This window comes from Salvelinus fontinalis, chromosome 38 (genome assembly GCF_029448725.1).
Source record: "Salvelinus fontinalis isolate EN_2023a chromosome 38, ASM2944872v1, whole genome shotgun sequence".
NCBI lineage: Eukaryota > Metazoa > Chordata > Actinopteri > Salmoniformes > Salmonidae > Salvelinus > Salvelinus fontinalis.
Genome location: NC_074702.1, coordinates 36,202,492 through 36,222,526, shown reverse-complemented (window position 1 = coordinate 36,222,526; position 20,035 = coordinate 36,202,492). Strand labels below are relative to the sequence as shown.

Here is a 20,035-nt window from a genome sequence, read left to right as displayed (position 1 = left end):
GGTGGGTATGCTTGTTTTGTATTGTCTAGTTTTTTTTGTATGTCTAGGGGTTTTGGTAAGTCTAGGTATATGTATGTCTATGGTGGCCTGACTTGGTTCCCAATCAGAGGCAGCTGTTTATCGTTGTCTCTGATTGGGGATCATATTTAGGTTGCCATTTTCCCTTTTGGTTTTGTGGGTTCTTGATCTATGTTTAGTTGCCTGTCTGCACTATCCATATTAGCTTCACGGTTCGTTTTGTCATTTTGTTTGTTTGTTCAGTGTTCGTTCTTTTATTAAAGAAGAATGTATGCTTTCCTCGCTGCGCCTTGGTCTCCTCCTTACGACGGCCGTGACAGCATTTTAACGTTATAGATTTAGTCGGTGGTAACTTGTGGACTAGACACCGTCTGGAATGCGGTTTTAAGGCTGGAATGCGGTTATAATCAATCAGCATTCAGAATAAGACCCACCCATTGTATAATCATAAATAAACAATGCAAACAACAAAGTGGATGTGTGTTTGATTAAGGTTTCTATGGAGTGTCTCAGTGATCTTTTGGCCTCCATACCATGTGGATGTATAGCAGACTTAAAACAAAAAAATATCACTACGAATATTCTTAATGACAATGTCACAAGATGTAGCACAGTCAAACACAAGTCACTTGTGAATTAATTGATAAAGTCCTGTTTTGCATTTATTTATTCGTGATGAGGAGGGTTCCCAGATAGGATCCTAGTATTAACACACAATGCCTCTCCCCACTGCTCTCTCAACCTGTCCCTGGCCATGCACTCCCCTTCAGTTTGTTACAGGGTGAACTTAAGTGTCCATACTTACATTTCTTAGCAGTATTAACACGTGTATAATATTTTGTTTTGATGTAATTACATCGCCTGTTACATTGGTTGTTAAGACTATATAAAAGTTGTAGTTAAGCCTCGAGCTGTGTTCCCATTTTCCTTTCCCCATGATCTTTGTCTGTCTATATGCTCCCATCTGCTGGTACAGTTTAGACATCACCACAGAACACATTTATTGCTGTCACACTGAGGACATGGTGATGGATATCGAGTTTCTAACTGGAGAAAGTAGTAACTAATCAATGATTGAAAACTACATCAACAACTGTCTGATTTAGTGAAGGTACATTAGGCCATGACTATGATCCTTATTGGACATGCACCAGCAGGTTCAGACAGTGGTTAACTGAACACACACAGTTCTGTTTGACCAAAAGGCACACTGTACTGTATCTGTTTGAGCAAGGGTGCGACTACAGTTTAGTAGATTAATAATCCACAGCTAACCTGCATCATGCACACCTTTTGAAGTGAGACAACGCCTGCTGTCATAGCCCCTATGAAAAAAGATTGTAGTCAGAGTGCAGTATGACTGCAGTTAGAGTGCAGTATAACTGCAGTATGGAGCAATTATTGCTTCCAAAATAACACAGCCGACTGCAGTTACTGCACTTTTACCTCAGTTTCAAAACTACAATCAGCATTCTGCTGGCTAGGTCTCTCTTCAGTCTTTGGCTGTAGATTGTTCCTGCTCGGGTCCTCTGAAATACAGCACCCTATGCAAAACATTACCAACCAAAGGCAATACTTTCTGGCAGGCCTGATTTTCCTACCATCAAACATAAGTTCCTCTTTATGCAACCACTCTCAACTCAGTGACATTTTGGGAATGGTGTAGGCCTAACTGACCAAATTCATACAGTAGGCTTTGTTATGACGACTGAATAACATGCAGACAGGTCCTAGATATTGTTATCTAAAATAAACAAAAACGAGTTGATTCACAACAAATCTAGAGTTCCGCGGAAGTCTTGTTGTCTACTCAGGAAAGACTCGTCATGGCCATCTTTCCCACCTTCCTTTTATTAGAGTAGCACGATTTTTTTTCTTAATTCAGGGGGGCAGGATCCAAACTCGGTAGATGATATTGAAGATGGAAGGAGCAGCAACGCGCACTGTGATAACGTCTACCAGCAGCAGCACGACAACTTTGCCACATCTACTCTGGCATGCGATAGGCACTTTTTTCGCACTGCTTCGGGGCTCCTCGTTTTCGCAGAAATAGTAAGTAGTCAAGTTTCAAGGTTCAAGCTGTAGGCTACGGGATACGCATGGTACATCTTCCAAAGACATGATTACTTGCAGGTTCCTTCTAGATCATGCAACAACAATAAGATATAATAAAGGTTAAGAATACGAACATAAATTACATGGCTCAATAGAACAGAATAAACATTTTATAGTAGCATAAGTATAATTCAAGAAAGCACATTTTATAGTCCAATATTTACACGTGTATTGGAGAAGGTTGGGATAGGGGGGGGCAGTGTATAAACTGGGTAGTATGACAAGAGTCTGGTAGCAAATCAAATCAAATTGTTTGGTCACATACATGTGTTTAGCTGATGTTATTGCGGGTGTAGCAAATTGGGCTCCCGAGTGGCGACGTGGTCTAAGGCACTGCATCTCAGTGCAAGAGGTACTGATTTGAATCCAGGCTGTATCACATCCGGCTGATTTTTGCTCATTCTTCAAGGCAAAACTGCTCCAGCTCCTTTAAGTTGGATGGGTTCAGCTGGTGTACACCAATCTTTAAGTCATACCACAGATTCTCAATTGGATTGAGAATCTGACTAGTCCATTCCAAGACATTTAAATGTTTCCCCTTAATAAACCACTCAAGTGTTGCTTTAGCAGAATGCTTAGGGTCGTTGTCCTGCTGGAAGGTGAACCCCCGTCCCAGTCTCAAATCTCTGGAAGACTGAAACAGGTTTCCCTAAAGAATTTCCCTGTATTTAGCACCATCATTCCATCAATTCTGACCAGTTTCCCAGTTCTTGCCGATGAAAAACATTCCCACAGCATGATGCTGCCACCACAATGCTTCAGAGTGGGGATGAGGTTCTCGGGGTTATGAGAGGTGTTGGGTTTACCTCAAATATAGCATTTACCTTGATGGCCAAAAAGCTACATTTTAGTCTCATCTGACCAGAGTACATTCTTCCATATGTTTGGAGAGTCTCCCACATGCCTTTTGGTGAACACCAAATGTGTTTGCTTATTATTTTCTTTAAGCAATGGCTTTTTTCTGGCCACTCTTCCGCAAAGCCCAGCTCTGTGGAGTGTACACCTTAAAGTGGTCCTATGGACAGATACTCCAATCTCCGCTGTGGACGTTTGCAGCTCTTTCAGGGTTATCTTTTGTCTCTTTGTTGCCTCTGATTAATGCCATCATTGCCTGCTCCGTGAGTTTTGGTGGGCGGCCCTCTCTTGGCAGGTATGTTGTGGTGCCATATTCTTTCCATCTTTTAATCATGGATTTAATGGTGCTCCGTGGGATGTTCAAAGTTTTGGATATTTTTTAAAACCCAGCCTTGATCTGTACTTCTCCACAACTTTGTCCGACCTGTTTGGAGAGCTCCTTGGTCTTCAGGGTGCCGCTTGCTTGGTGGTGCTCCTTGCTTAGTGGTGTTGCAGACTCTGGGGCCTTTCAGAACAGGTGTATATATACTGAGATTATGTGACAGATCATGTGACACTTATTTAACTAATTATGTAACTTCTGAAGGTACAGCTGAAGTCGGAAGTTTACATACACCTTAGCCAAATACATTTTAACTCAGTTTTTCACAATTCCTGACATTTAATCCTAGTAAACATTCCTTGTCTTAGGTCAGTTAGGATCACCACTTTATTTTAAGAATGTGAAATGTTAGAATAATAGTAGAGAGAATGAATTATTTCAGGTTTTATTTATTTCAACACATTCCCAGTGGGTCAGAAGTTTACATACACTCATTTAGTATTTGGTAGCATTGCCTTTAAATGGTTTAACTTGGGTCAAACGTTTTGGGTAGCCTTCCACAAGCTTCCCACAATAAGTTGGGTGAATTTTGGCCCATTCCTCCTGACAGAGCTGGTGTAACTGAGTCAGGTTTGTAGGCCTCCTTGCTCACACATGCTTTTTCAGTTCTGCCCACAAATATTCGAAAGGATTGTGGTCAGGGCGTTGTGATAGCCACTCCAATACCTTGACTTTGTTGTCCTTAAGCCATTTTGCCACAACTTTGGATGTATGCTTGGGCTTATTGTCCATTTGGAAGACCCATTTTCGACCAAGCTTTAGCTTCCTGACTGATGTCTTGAGATGTTGCTTCAATATATCCATATCCATTAAATTGTTTAACTTGGGTCAAACGTTTTGGGTAGCTTTCCACAAGCTTGTGAAAGTGAAATTTACTGTCTGTACATTTTTTGGGAAAAATGACTTGTGTCATGCACAAAGTAGATGTCCTAACCGACTGGCCAAAACTATAGTTTCTTAACAAGAAATTTGTGGAGTGGTTGAAAAATTAGTTTTAATGACTCCAACCTAAGTGTATGTAAACTTCCGACTTCAACTGTAATTGGTTGCACCAGATCTAATTTAGGGGCTTTTTTTTTCATTTCACTTCACCAATTTGGACTATTTTGTCTATGTCCATTACATGAAATCCAAATAAAAATATATTTAAATTACAGGTTGTAATGCAACAAAATAGGAAAAACGCCAAGGGGATGAATACTTGTGCAAGGCACTGTACATATGAGATGAGTAATGCAAGATATGTAAACATTATTAAAGTGACATTATTAAAGTGGCTAGTGTTCTATTTATTAAAGTTGCCAATGGTTTCAAGTCTCTGTGCTAGTGATGGCTATTTAACAGTCTGATGGCCTTGAGATTTTTCCTGTTTTTCAGTCTCTCGGTCCCAGTTTTGATGCACCTGTACTGACCTCGCATTCTGGATAACAGAGAGATGAACAGGCAATGGCTCAGGTGGTTGTTGTCCTTGATGGTCTTTTTGGCCTTCCTGTGACATTGGGTACTGTAGGTGTCCTGAAGGCAGGTAGTTTGCCCCCGGTGATGCGTTGTGCAGACCGCACCATCCTCTGGAGAACCCTGCGGTTGTGGGCGGTGCAGTTGCCATACCAGGCGGTGATACATCCTGACAGGATTCTCTCAATTCTGCATCTGTAAAAGTTTGTAAGGGTTTTAGGTGACAAGCTATTGCGCCTTCAGCTGGTCTGCGCATGCTCTGAGTTGTGATGTCAGTGTGTAGCATGAATGTAAATGTGTGTACGTCTATATGGGCGTGTGCATGAGGGAGGGCATGTGTGCTAAGTTGAGGAGAATCAGAGCAGGTGGTCAGTCCAGTTCAATTGTTCAACAGTCTGATGGCTTGTAGATAGAAACTGTCTCTGAGCCTGTTGGTATCAGACCTCATGCTCTGACCGTCTGCCAGATGTTAAGGGAGGGAGAGAACAGCTTGTGACTGGGGTGTGTGGGGTCCTAGATGATGCTGCATGACTTCCTCAGACACTGTTTCGAGTAGATGTACTGGATAGGGGAGAGCACGGTCCCATGATGTACTGGGCCGTCTTCACCACCCGCTGGAGGGACTTGCGGTCGTATACGGAACAATTCCCATACCAGGCCTTGGTGCAACCGGTCAGGACATTCTTGATGGTGCAGGGCGAGTATTTGGAGAGGACCCGGGGCGGCATGCTGTTGTGCCTTCTTGACAACAGTGGAGGTTGTGTTGGTCCATGACACGTCCTCGGTGATGTGGACACCGAGGAACTTAAAACTAGTGACTCTCTCTACTGCAGTCCGGTTGATGTGGACCGGGGCATGTTCACACCTCTGCTTCCTGAACTTAACAATTAACTCCTTTGTTTTGCTGACTTTGAGGGAGAGGTTGTTGTCATGACACCACAATGCCAGCTCACTTACCTCCTCCCTATAGGCTGACTCGTTGTCGTTGGTTATCAGGCCTATAACCGGGCTGTCGTCAGCAAAGTTCATGAGGAAGTTGGTGTTGTGCAAAGCCACACAGTTGTAGATGAACAGGGGGCACAGCAGAGGACTGAGGACACCCCTGGGGCACCCCTGAGTTAAGAGTCAGTGTGGAGGAGGTGTTGTTGACAATCCCCACAGCCTGTGGTCTGCGCCTCAGGAAGTCCAGGATCCAGTTGCAGAGAGGGATGTCCTAACTGCAGCACAAACATATTTGTGTCCAAGTTCAATATAATAATTTATTGAAATCACTATGGCAGTGGCTTTTACCATCTTTCTCACAATAACTGCCATCAGAATTCATGGAGGGAATCAATACTGCGTTGTTGATTAAACAAACGAAACACATTATGAAGATCAGACATTTTATATTGTTCATAGCTTGTATCACATGGCTAATTGTACCCTTATCATAGCGGCACAATTAGTTCTGATAAAGGGAAGAGTTGGCCATTTGCTGAATTCCATTACTTTTATACAGATTTGCATTCTGTTCGACCTGTATATTTTATGTGCATTTTATACACATTTTGCATAGGCTAATGACCTGAATGACGTTTTTTCACAGATGGTGACGTGACATTGTTTTGAAAACGGCACTGAACTGAAGATTCAATTATTTCAACATTTTCAAGGAAATATAACTGGAGACAATTACCATAATGTCAACCTACTTCCTGTAATATAGGCTACTTCCTGTAATATAGGTTACTTCCTGTAATATAGGCTATTTTCTGAATAATAGGCTACTTTCTGAAATATAGGATACTTTCTGTAATATAGACTACTTTCTGTAATATAGGCTACTTTCTGAAATATAGGATACTTTCTGTAATATATACTACTTTCTGTAATATATACTACTTTCTGTAATATAGACTACTTTCTGTAATATATACTACTTTCTGTAATATAGAATATTTTCTGTAATATAGGATACTTTCTGTAATATAGACTACTTTCTGTAATATATACTACTTTCTGTAATATAGACTACTTTCTGTAATATATACTACTTTCTGTAATATAGAATATTTTCTGTAATATAGAATACTTTCTGTAATATAGAATACTTTCTGTGTAGACAGACATTGGTTCTCAGTACAGTGTTTTATTTTTCTTCGGAAAGGGAAGTTGCTTAAAAAACAAGGTGCGTTTCATTGTCCCTTTTCCTTCCAGCATCAGAGGAGAATGTGACCAAAAGAGTCTCCTCTTCCACTTAGGCCAGACATTCTTTTTTCATGTGACATGAAGCAACCAATGAAACATTATTTTCTTTTAATAACAGGAAGGGAGGTTTGCAGTGTAACAGAGGACAAAACGTCCCATTATTTACAGTAGCACGCAGTATAACAAACGGCATCTATAGATTTATCATGATCAATGTGTGACGACATTCTGTCAGATCAGATAGGTGTCAGTCAGCTGCGGGTTTAATTTCGGTTCCAGCAATACAAACTATGAAAAATCACTGGCAATTATGTTATACTTTGTATAGCTGTTGTACTGTTTTAGATGAGAGTTTGCAGGTAAACAGATCACTCTACACTGCACTGGATCCTGTGCATATGATTTGATTTGATTTAGGCTATATTATTTCCTTTCCTTGTAATGTCTTTCTACAGTATGCCATCAAGATAAGCACAGCAAATGCATTGAAATACATGATAAGGTAGACACCACTAGACTACAGCCATCACTGACTATGTGTGTGTCCCAAATGGCATCCTATTTACTTTCTACTGGAGCCCTATGGGCCCTGTTAAAAAGTAGTGCACTATAAAGGGAATAGGATGCCATTTGGAATGCTGGCTATATGCTTCCCTGTCCCCTCAGGTGTTTGGTCTGCTGGTATGGATGCTGATAGCGAGGACAGAGTACTTCCATGTCTTTGCCTTTGGGTGGGTCATGTTTGTGGCCATCTTGTACTGGGTCCTGACGGTCATCTTCCTCATTATCTACCTGACCATGGCTTACAACAGGATCCCTCAGGTCCCCTGGACAACTGTGGTACAACACATACTATGACACATAATACAACAGCACATTATTTGAAACTTGAGCGATTGAGGTTGTTTATTATATATCTAGTAATTGAATAATTGTGGACTATTTATGTAACAGAAAACCAATGGAGTTAACTGCCTTGATGGTTTTGGGGGAGAGAGCAAATAGATGAACCAAGTCTTTATGAATGTGATCAAATGTGATCAAATGAAACCATTCTATAATGTGTACTACCCTACAGTATCTGAGCCAGCCGGAAATCCTGTTGTTGTCATTCTACAGGGTCTGTTCTTCAACAGTAGTACTACAGTGATGTATGTGGTGTTCTACAGGGTCTGTTCTTCAACAGTAGTACTACAGTGATGTATGTGGTGTTCTACAGGGTCTGTTCTTCAACAGTAGTGCTACAGTGATGTATGTGGTGTTCTACAGGGTCTGTTCTACAACAGTAGTGCTACAGTGATGTATGTGGTGTTCTACAGGGTCTGTTCTTCAACAGTAGTGCTACAGTGATGTATGTGGTGGCAGCAGCAGTGGACGCAGCTTCAATCAGCCATGCTATTAAGGGGCGCCATAACTACAACTGCTGGGTCGCATCCACAGTAAGAAAACCTCCATAGACTGTAGGAGTAAATGAGACACAAATATAACACATAGACGTATAGGACAGCTGAACATTAAAAACAGACCACAGGAAGACAGGGAGACACATAGGCGCCTAAGACAATTGGACACACTAAGGATAGGGGAGAACAGAACAAAGACTAGATTGACACAGTAATGAAAGGGATAGACACATGGTCTGCTGACCTGACACACTAATGATAAAAAGACCTCTAGTCAGCTCCTTCTAAAAAGAAGGCTTATAGGATAGAATCTGCTGATTCCAATAAAGGCAGAACGAAGAGTATATTGATACATTAATGACAGGAAGAGACACAGAATTTGCTGACACACTAAGATAGAGGGTCCGGCCACTATTATAAACTAATTGAAAGCAGATATGGGCGTTATTGGGCGTGAACAAGTAGGATGCTTGAACTAAAAGATAATAGTGGTGAAGGACTTAAGAAAATAAACTTCATTTGCATAAGGGATGGACATAATACTATGTGTGTATAAATATAAGAGCTAAGGTTCTGGGAAATGGTGTGTTCCGCGGGACATTCCAGATTGCTATACAATTGTATTAAAAGCATGTTTGATTTCACAAGTTCTTGTAAGAGTTATATTTGAACCGATTGTCCACGACAAGACCTCCCAGACAGACATTTAAATCACGCCAACTGTGAAAATATACCACAATATGATTTATGATTACAGCGATATTAAAATATACACTATCAAAATGCCAAATACATGCCTACAAGTCAGATAAGAGAGGTATGATGCCACTGTACCATCCAGAATGCTATCTATTTGCTATCTATTAAGCCTACTCAACTCAGACCCAGTATTGTACTAAATTTTAATGTTTTCATCCGTCTGTTTTTCAGTTCTTTGCCTTCCTGGTCACGCTCTGCTATGCAGGAAGTACATATATCAGTTTTAAATCGTGGAGATCAAGGGATGAGGAACAATAACCAATCACAAAGTACAGCTAAAGTATATCCGTTATGGAACACATGAAGAATGCAACAACCACTCCTTCCCTTTGGAATGCATTTCTCTATTATTTGATTTCTGTTATATTTCTGTTATTTTGGAGTCATGGTGTGTTTCATCTGTTGGAATGACAGAGCCTGAACCTCAGTGGTGTTTTTACTTCTTATGAACTCATGAGTTTTTTAAAATTACATTTGGATGAAAATGACTGAAGTTAATAAAGTGGCTATTCTGTTTTTCTGAAGCTGGAGATCAAAGCTTTAACTCCAATATTAAAATGGATTGGACAGTAATGTTGTCCCACACTAGATGGTGCTACAATACAAGGCTAAGAAACAGGGCTGATGAAGAACATTACAGTCAATTCTCTTTTTCATTATTATTATGTGACCAGTTACAGGAAACTAGGCGTACTTCACAGGAGTACCTTTTCAATTAGACATTTCTTTTTTCAAAATGTATTTTTTGGCAGAAATGCCTTCTGGAACATGTGAACTTTCATGTGTCTTAATAACAAACTTGTATGCCATCTGTAAATACGAATAAAAATGTAAATTACAAGCCTAGTTGGTTTAGCCACAGAAAAAGACAGCAACCTTCTTGCTCGCCATGATTGGCTGAGATAATGAGTGGGCTGGACATGTCAAGAGATGAGTTTGGATTGGTTTGCCATTTAGCAGTTGGGATTATGGTTCATTGTTTAGCTAGCTATGAGTCAGCTACACTGAACAAGAATATAAATGCAACATGCAACAATTTAGAATATTTTACAGAGTTACAGTTCATATAAGGAATTCAGTCAATTTAAATAAATTAGACCCTAAATTATGGATTTAACACGACTGGGAATACAGATATACATCTGTTGGTCACAAATACCAAAAAAAAAAGTATTTGCATAGAGTTGATCTGGCCGTTGATTGTGCCCTGTGGAATGTTGTCCCACTCCTCTTCGATGTCTGTGTGAAGTTGCTGGATATTGGCGGGAACTGGAACACGGCGTTGTACACGCCGGTCCAGAGCATTCCAAACATGCTCAATGGGTGACATGTCTGGTGAGTAAACAGGCCATGGAAGAACTAGGACATTTTCAGCTTCCAAGAATTGTGTACAGATCCTTGCGACATGGGGCTGTGAATTATCATGCTGAAACATGAGGTGAAGGCGGTGGATGAATGCAACGACAATGGTCCTCAGGATCTCATCACGGTATCTCTGTGCATTCAAATTGCCATTGATAAAAATTGAATTGTGTTCGTTGTCTGCTTATGCCTGCCCATACCATAACCCCACTGCCACCATGCGGCACTCTGTTCACAATGTTGACATCAGAAAACCACTCGCCCACACAACGTCATACACGCTGTCTCCATCTGGCCGGTATAGTTGAAACCGAGATTAATCCGTGAAGAACACACTTCTCCAGCGTGCCTGTGGCCATCGTAGGTGAGCATTTGCCCACTGAAGTCGGTTACGACGCTGAACTGCAGTCAGGTCAAGACCCTGGTGAGAACGACGAGCACACAGATGAGCTTCCCTGAGACGGTTTCTGACAGTTTGTGCAGAAATTATTTGGTTGTGCAAACCCACAGTTTCATCAACTGTCCGGGTGGCTGGTCTCAGACGATCCCTCAGTCGAAGAAGCCAGATGTGGAGGTCATGGGCTGGCGTGGTTACATGTGGTCTGCAGTTATCAGGCCGGTTGGAAGTACTGCCAAATTCTCTAAAATGGCGTTGGAGGCGGCTTATGGTAGAGAAATTAACATTATCTTCTCTGGCAACAGCGCTGGTGGACATTCCTGCAGTCAGCATGTCAATTGCATGCTCCCTCAACTTGAGACATCTGTGACATTGTTTTGTGTGACACAACTGCACATTTTACAGTGGCCTTTTATTGTTCCCAGTGAAAGGTTCACCTGTGTAATGATCATGTTGTGAGTTCAGCTTCCCGATATGCCACACCTGTCTTGGCAAAGTTGAAATGCTCACTAACCGATGTAAACAAACCAAATTTGAGAAATAATCTTTTTGTGTGTGTGAAACATTTCTGGGAAACATGGGACCAACATGGGACCGATTTTATTGTGATTCGATGTTCCAAACATTGCTCACTATATGTCTGTGGCAGAGAAACTAGAATGCATGAGAAAGTAATTGGAAATAAAATTGCCCCCCAAAATATGCTCCTATTTAAAATGAAAATGGAGAACAGTCTATGAAGGAAAATAAGAGTTTTAGAGCAGGGACAGCCAACTAGCACAAAAATAATAGTTTGATGCGATACAACATGATATATCGTGGAAAATATTATCCCGATGTGTAACTATCAATTTTCTTTCCTTCATTACTATTGGATAGGCATTTTAACGGTCTTGCTGTTATACATTTAGTTCCTTATTGACACCATTGAGGTAGGGTTTGTTAAGATGACAGATTAGTTTATTGTAGCTTCTGGCCACTACTGAATGTATTTTCTTATCAAAAGGAATACAAAGAAATATAATGATTAAAGATATGCTTTTTATTGAAATGTCCACAAGGAGATGTAGCAGAAAAGGAACAACAAATAACAAATACAGCGTGTATAAAATAATGAAGGTGAGGCACCCTGAGACGCTATTATCTCCCCATAATATTTGATTGTTCCATTAATCAAAGATATAATTAATCCTTTAAATCCCATATGATTCTTTCATTTGTTGTGATAAAATGTGATAATCTCAAAGAATGTGTAACAACGCATGTGGTCTGTGACCCACGCTGACAGGACTGTTTTAACATTCCTATCTGATGGGCGCTTCATGAGAATTTAAACTGAATGAATTTGAATGTTTAGAAGTATTTTTGTACTGCTTCAAGTGAGGAATCAACTCAAAAATACTTCCAAAGTACTCAAAACATTCAAATTCATTCAGTTTAAATTCTCATGAAGCGCCCATCAGATAGTGATATAAAAAACAGTTCATCGTCTATGTCAAACATCCGTCCAACATATAGGGTCAGTTTCCTGGACACAGATTAAGTTTACTCCTGGACTATAAAGCATGTTGAATGGAGAATCTCCATTGAAAGTAACTAGTCCAGGACTAAGCTTAATCTGTATCCGGGATACCATCCCAAAGAGCAAGACATACTTTTCCCCCCTAAAAAATAGGAGTTACTGTTTCCAGTGCTGTTTCCATAGTACTGTTTCCAGCCCCTTCCATGTACACCAAGCCCCAGTGGGCTCCGATGGAGGTGATCCCGGCACCGTTGAAGCGACCGCTGAGCAGCCTCAGCTCATTGCCCATGTTGGCTGGGTAGAAGTTGAAGGAGACTTGGTTGGGCAGGCCGGCTGACAGAGTGCGCCCCATGTTGGTGGTTAACACCAGGTAGCAGATGTAGTCTGCTGGGTTGTACTTCCCAGACACCTCGACGATGGCCTCATCATTAAACAGCTCCATCTCCTGCTTTAAGCCCCCTTCGCTACCGAACACAGGAGACCAGGTGTTGCCGTATCTCAGCTGCAACCTAAAACAGAGGAAGCTTTTCACGTTGGTTGTGTTTTGACAAGGCACATTCAGACAGAGAGAGCAGGTAGCATCAGAGAATATCAAGGAATTACATTTGACATTGTACTCTGGGTTAGATACGATAACAATATTGTTTGGTCATGTACTGAATATGTAATAAACACAACAAATAAATAAATACAGAAAGAAAGAAAGAAAGAAAGAGTGTCTGTTGGGTAGTGTAGTTGGACTGAGTCGTGGAGTCTGCTGGGTAGTGTAGTTGGACTGAGTCAGTGGTGTTTGTTGGGTAGTGTAGTTGTGCTGAGTCAGTGGTGTCTATTCATGGGTCTGCTCACCCGCTGATGTAGTTGTTGCTGTTGCTGTTGTAGTAGTAGTAGTTGTAGTTGTTGTTGTTGGTCTCCCACACTCTGACTCCTGTGATGCGTCCCTCACCGTAGGAAGCAAATGGGGTGCCAAGTCCCTGACCCACCGCAGAGGAATACGAGTACGGGTCTTTGATGGCTAAAATAACATTGGAAATAAGTTTACTATATTTACTATATTAATAATACATATTTATATATACATCATTTTAATTTTACCAACACATTTCTGAAAGATCTTTACATTATGAGTAAAGTGCAGATGAATTAACTAAAGTACATTCTGCAATGATTTAATCCATCAGCTTTTGTCTCAAAGAAGAACTCCTAAATCTAACTGAAAAAGACAAGTTGGTGAAAGCACAAAAGCTATTATTTAATCATTACAATTCAGAATTGTATTTTTATTACTCACGCATTGCCCAGCAGCTAGCCAAGAACACTGTGACAACCAGGATTAAGAACATTCTGCAAAAGGGAGGCATCAATACTTAAGACCTTTAATTTGAGTCAATTTTACTCTTACTCTGTTTCACTTTCAATGGTAAGACTTATGTAGTTAATAATGTTTTTCATAGTAGTTTGTCAAAACAACTAAGTCCTTTTACCTGTCAGGTCAACCAGTGTTTCCTAGGAGGGAAAAGAAAATAACCTTTTGAAATGTGACGTAACAATCAACAAACCATTCTTGAATGTGAAATGTTATAAAACAGCTCTAAAAAGGTAAACCTAGTCTTGTTTACTACAATCACTCTTGTAGTGCTAAGCTGCTGTCACATTAAAAATAATGTCAAATCAATGAATTTAAATTTAGAGGTAAAAGGGCCAAAATCTTTGTGCCCAAGTACCAAGAGTTAATGAGTATTAACTTCATAACATTTCCCACAACAGTATCATGCATTGAATACAAGTTTTCTATTTAGTTAGTTGTGTAGTTACCCACAGTGCTATATTGAGATGTGTGTGAAAACCTGTGAAAGCTTCTTATCTCTCTGTCTCTGCCAGGTCCTTCTAGTCTACTGCTTCCTATTAGAACTGTATTTATAACTGCTGAACATTCCATCAGCTCTAGATGGAAGGAGCATGACATGGAACACCTTTAGTTAGTCACTATAGAGACGTCAGACATTGTTTTCTAATTGGTCGAGGCCACTTTGGGAGGGAGTATCAAGGAAATACTATAAGGAAATAATAATTGTATTCTTTGAATTGTAACAAATGAATGATCTGAAATAGGGATTTAAAAAATCCGAACAATTAGAAGAACATACAAAAATCGTATGAATGTGTACGACAATCGGTCAAAATCAGCCTCCCAATCTTCAGTTGTTTCATTACACAAAGAGGAACATTCTGGAGTCCTACTTTGACAGTAAAATATAAGAACTATAGTCTGTTGTCAACCCAAAGTTCGTGACAATCACTGGATTAGGTTTCATCATGCATTCCTGCTTGGACATGTTAGATGAAGCAACTTGAATTCCCCAGTAGTTTATTATTTATACTTCTTAATAAAGCAATAAGAATGACTCAATAAGATGATTACTCGGGGCTGGGCCACCAACTGTAAAATGTTGTGACACCAGAGGAAAATGTTAGTCTGGAGCTCTATAGTAGTAACACTTAGGGTAGATGTTCAATCAGGGGAACACAGGATTTAAAATATAGCCTAAGTTGTTAGATTTGCTTTTATAAAGTTAAGGCTTAAGCAGACAGACAGGTAGACTGAGAACAAGAAGAAGCACAGAGTGACAGCAGAGAAGATGCCGAGACAGATAGACAGCACAACAGGAGGCAAACCAAATGTGACTCACCACCTGGATTCGGTATGTAGCAACATTTGAAACTGGCCTTTTTACATTGGTAAAAAGTAGAGACTCAGAGCTACAAAATGATATGTCATACACTGCATTTTTGAGGAACAATGGGAAAGTAATTATGCTTTGAAAGCTGATAAACTTGTTAACTCACTTTTGAGAAAAGGGACTTTTAATATGTTAGTACCTACTGGAGAACACTCCTTTGTCTACACCCATTCAGCATTGTTCACACACTCTTAAGCCTTAGCCCCACCCATCTCTTTAAGGATTCACATGTGAGGTCATATGCTAAACAGTGAGTAGTGTAGTAAAGATTAATACTAACAGTGGTAGTAACCAACAATATGGAAACATTCCAGGTAAACAGAAAGTGTCCAGATAAAAATACTTAATAGATATTAGATGACTCTTACCCAGACACACTTGTCTAAATTGATGGGTCATGTGAAAGAAACACTATAACCCCCAGCCACATCGTGTTGTGTAAAAAGTATTCGTGTCATACTTGAGTAAATGTAAAGATACCTTAATAGAAGATGACAGAAGTCAAAGTAAAAGTCACCCAGTAAAATACTACTTTAGAAAAAGTCTAAAAGTATTTGGTTTTAAAAAATACTTAAGGATAAAAAGTAAAAGTATAAATCATTTCAAATTCCTTATATTAAACCAGACGGCCCAATTTTTGTATTTATATTTTGTTGACGGATAGCCAGGGGCACACTCCAACACTAATGTACAAATGAAGCATTTGTGTTAAGTGAGTCTGCCAGATCAAATGCAGTATGGATGACCAGGGATGTTCTCTTGATAAGTGTGTGAATTGGACAATTCTCCTGTCAAAATGTAACGAGTACTTTTGGGTGTCAGGGAAAATGTTTGGAATTATTTTCTTTCGGAATGTAGTGAAGAAAAAGGAAAAGTTGGCAAAAATATAAATAGTAAAGTAAAGTAGATACCCCCCAAAAATACTTAAGTAGTATTTTAGACTGTGGTGGAGCTTGTGCATGGTCCGCCTGGCACAATACCAGAGCACAAACTTGTTCTTGTTTTGGCCACTACAGTTATCCCAATTCAGGTCCAACTGTGTTTCCCCAACTCTGTAGTTGGTGAAGAAATGGTGCATGCAGTTGTGCTGCTGCCTTTGGTGGATGACAAGCCTTCATCAATCAAGTAGTTTACTTGTTGTGGTATTCCTTCACAGCAGACACCAAACAAGCAACACTTGCGAGGAGTTAAAAAGTAGATGGGACCTGGCTGCATAGGGTCAGACGGATAGTGTGCCTGCAAACAACAAAGAACATTGTGATAAATTACAATTAATTGTCTCACCCCTGTCAATCTGTCTTTACAAAGCTCAGTGAAAGGTATTTTCCTGCCTCCCATATACACTGCTCAAAAAAATAAAGGGAACACTTAAACAACACAATGTAACTCCAAGTCAATCCCACTTCTGTGAAATCTAACTGTAGCAACACTGATTGACAATAAATTTCACATGCTGTTGTGCAAATGGAATAGACAAAAGGTGGAAATTATAGGCAATTAGCAAGACACCCCCAATAAAGGAGTGGTTCTGCAGGTGGTGACCACAGACCACTTCTCAGTTCCTATGCTTCCTGGCTGATGTTTTGGTCACTTTTGAATGCTGGCGGTGCTTTCACTCTAGTGGTAGCATGAGACGGAGTCTACAACCCACACAAGTGGCTCAGGTAGTACAGCTCATCCAGGATGGCACATCAATGCGAGCTGTGGCAAGAAGGTTTGCTGTGTCTGTCAGCGTAGTGTCCAGAGCATGGAGGCACTACCAGGAGACAGGCCAGTACATCAGGAGACGTGGAGGAGGCCGTAGGAGGGCAACAACCAAGCAGCAGGACTGGGGGGGGGGGGGGGGGGGGGATTTGGCACCTATGATCCTCACCCAACATGGCAAGTCATGACAACAGTTACAGAGTTTAAACCCCCCTAGAGTCTATTGTAACATTATAAAAAAATCCCTATCAAAAAGTTTAAGGTAGAGATATCTGTTTTGCATGGGCTGCATCTCAATCCACCACATCTGCCTATGGTAGCCTTCCACATCTGTGGTGGAAGGTGGCCGAGCTACAGAAGTATTTGTCAGACCATGAGACATCCCGAAAATCGGTTTTCTCAGAACAGTTTGGCCTACAAACTATTTAAATATGTTCCAGAGCTTTCTCCTTGTCACGCCCTGGCCTTAGTATTCTTTGTTTTCTTTATTATTTTAGTTAGGTCAGGGTGTGACATGGGGAATGTTTGTGTTTTGTTGGTTTTGGGTGTTTCTATGGTAAAGGGGTTGTTGGGTGTAGTATATGGGTTTGTGTTGAGTTCATGTGTCTAGCGTTGTCTATGTATGTTTGGTTGTCTAGGAGAGTCTATGGTTACCTGAATCAGTTCCCAATTAGAGACAGCTGATTTCGGTTGTCTCTGATTGGGAGCCTTATTTAGGGTAGCCATAGGCTTTCATTTGTTGTGAGTAGTTGTCTATGTCAGAACGTTTGTAGCCTGTGTATGTGCACGACGTTTATTAGCTTCACGATCGTTTGTTGTTTTGTTAGTTTGTATTAAGTGTTTCGTGTTTATTCTTCGTCGTCTTTAAAATAAAAGAAGATGGCTTATTTTCCAAATGCTGCGTTTTGGTCCGTCAATCCGCCACACGATCGTGACAGAACTACTCACCATTACAGGACCAAGCGGCATGGAAAGCGGCAACAGGACCTACCTACACAGGATTCGTGGACATGGGAGGAGATACTGGATGGTAAGGGGCCGTGGGCACAACCTGGAGAATATCGCCTTCCTCGTGAAGAGCTGGAGGCAGCTAAAGCCGAGAGGAGGCGATATGAGGAGGCAGCACGGAGACAAGGCTGGAAGCCCGTGAGTACAACCCAAAAATGTCTTGGGGGGGGCCTTAAAGGGAGTGTGGCGAAGTCAGGTAGGAAACCTGCGCCTACTCCCTGTACTTACCGTGGAGAGCGAGAGTACGGGCAGACACCGTGTTACGCAGTAGAGCGCACGGTGTCTCCTGTACGCGTGCATAGCCCGGTTCGGTACATTCCAGCTCCACGTATCGGCCGGGCTAGACTGAGCGTTGAGCCGTATGTCATGAAGCCGGCCCAACGCATCTGGTCACCAGTGCGTCTCCTCGGGCCGGCGTACATGGCACCAGCCTTACGCATGGTGTCCCCGGTTCGCCTACATAGGCCGGTGCGGGTTTTTCCACCTCCCCGCACTGGTCAGGCAACGGGGAGCATACAACCAGGTAAGGTTGGGCAGGCTCGGCGCTCAAGGGAGCCAGTACGCCTGCACGGTCCGGTATTTCCGGCGCCACCTCCCCGCCCCAACCCAGTACCACCAGTGCCTCCTCCACGCACTAGCCATATGGTGCGTGTCTCCAGCCCTTTACCACCAGTGCCTAAACCACGCACCAAGCCTCCTGTGTGTCCCCAGAGTCCTGTGCGTCCTGTTGCTGCTCCCCGCACTAGCCCTGAGATGCGTGTCCCCAGCCCGGTGCCACCAGTCCCGGCACCACGCACCAGGCCTACAGTGCGCCTCAGCCGGCAGGAGTCTGCCGTCTGCACAGCTATGCCTGAACTGCCCGTCTGCCAAGCGCCATCTGAGCCATCCGTCTCCCCAGCACCATCTGAGCCATCCGTCTCCCCAGCGCCATCTGAGCCATCCGTCTCCCCAGCGCCATCTGAGCCATCCGTCTCCCCAGCGCCATCTGAGCCATCCGTCTCCCCAGCGCCATCTGAGCCATCCGTCTGCAATGATCCTGCAAAGCCGCCCGTCTGCCATGAGCCTACTGAGCCGCCCGTCTGCCATGAGCCTACTGAGCCGTCCGCCAGACAGGAGCCGCTAGAGCCGCCAGCCAGACAGGAGCCGCTAGAGCCGTCCGTCAGACAGGATCTGCCAGAGCCGCCAACCAGACAGGATCTGCCAGAGCCGCCAACCAGACAGGATCTGCCAGAGCCGCCAACCAGACAGGATCTGCCAGAGCCGCCAACCAGACAGGATCTGCCAGAGCCGCCAACCAGACAGGATCTGCCAGAGCCGCCAACCAGACAGGATCTGCCAGAGCCGCCAACCAGACAGGATCTGCCAGATCAGTCAGCCAGCCATGAGCAGCCAGATCCGTCAGCTAGCCATGAGCAGCCAGATCCGTCAGCTAGCCATGAGCAGCCAGATCCGTCAGCTAGCCTTGAGCAGCCAGATCCGTCAGCTAGCCATGAGCAGCCAGATCCGTCAGCTAGCCATGAGCAGCCAGATCCGTCAGCTAGCCATGAGCAGCCAGATCCGTCAGCTAGCCATGAGCAGCCAGATCCGTCAGCCAGCCATGAGCAGCCAGATCCGTTAGCCAGCCATGAGCAGCCAGATCCGTCAGCCAGCCATGAGCAGCCAGATCCGTCAGCCAGCCATGAGCAGCCAGATCCGTCAGCCAGCCATGAGCAGCCAGATCCGTCAGCTAGCCATGAGCAGCCAGATCCGTCAGCTAGCCATGAGCAGCCAGATCCGTCAGTTAGCCATGAGCAGCCAGATCCGTCAGTCAGCCATGAGCAGCCAGATCCGTCAGTTAGCCATGAGCAGCCAGATCCGTCAGCTAGCCATGAGCAGCCAGATCCGTCAGCTAGCCATGAGCAGCCAGATCCGTCAGCTAGCCATGAGCAGCCAGATCCGTCAGCTAGCCATGAGCAGCCAGATCCGTCAGCCAGCCATGAGCAGCCAGATCCGTCAGCCAGCCATGGGCCGTCCCTCAGTCCGGAGCTGCAGTCCCTCAGTCCGGAGCTGCCGTTCCTCAGTCCGGAGCTGCCGTTCCTCAGTCCGGAGCTGCCCCTTATCCTGGTGCTGCCCCTTATCCTGGTGCTG

General features: G+C 42.8%; 1 protein-coding gene and 1 pseudogene across 3 annotated transcripts; one reads left to right on the top strand and one right to left on the bottom strand.

Moving 5' to 3' along the window:
* Positions 1–1,692: 1,692 nt before the first annotated feature.
* On the top strand, positions 1,693–10,999 carry LOC129837865 (CKLF-like MARVEL transmembrane domain-containing protein 8; annotated as a pseudogene).
* A 958-nt stretch (positions 11,000–11,957) lies between these two features.
* Positions 11,958–14,359, bottom strand: LOC129837584 (zymogen granule membrane protein 16-like). Of its 3 annotated transcripts, none has more exons than XM_055903868.1 (5): positions 14,275–14,359; positions 13,940–13,961; positions 13,747–13,799; positions 13,305–13,470; positions 11,958–12,967 (listed from the first exon to the last, which is right to left on the bottom strand). In XM_055903868.1, the coding sequence occupies exons 3-5, from the start codon at positions 13,796–13,798 to the stop codon at positions 12,601–12,603; spliced, it is 585 nt and encodes a 194-aa protein (XP_055759843.1). In that variant the 5' UTR covers position 13,799; positions 13,940–13,961; positions 14,275–14,359; the 3' UTR covers positions 11,958–12,600. The 3 variants fall into 3 exon arrangements, with proteins under 3 accessions (XP_055759843.1, XP_055759844.1, XP_055759842.1); XM_055903869.1 differs by having other exon boundaries at positions 14,271–14,346; XM_055903867.1 differs by lacking the exons at positions 13,940–13,961; positions 14,275–14,359 and having other exon boundaries at positions 13,747–13,816.
* Between the last annotated feature and the right edge of the window lie 5,676 nt (positions 14,360–20,035).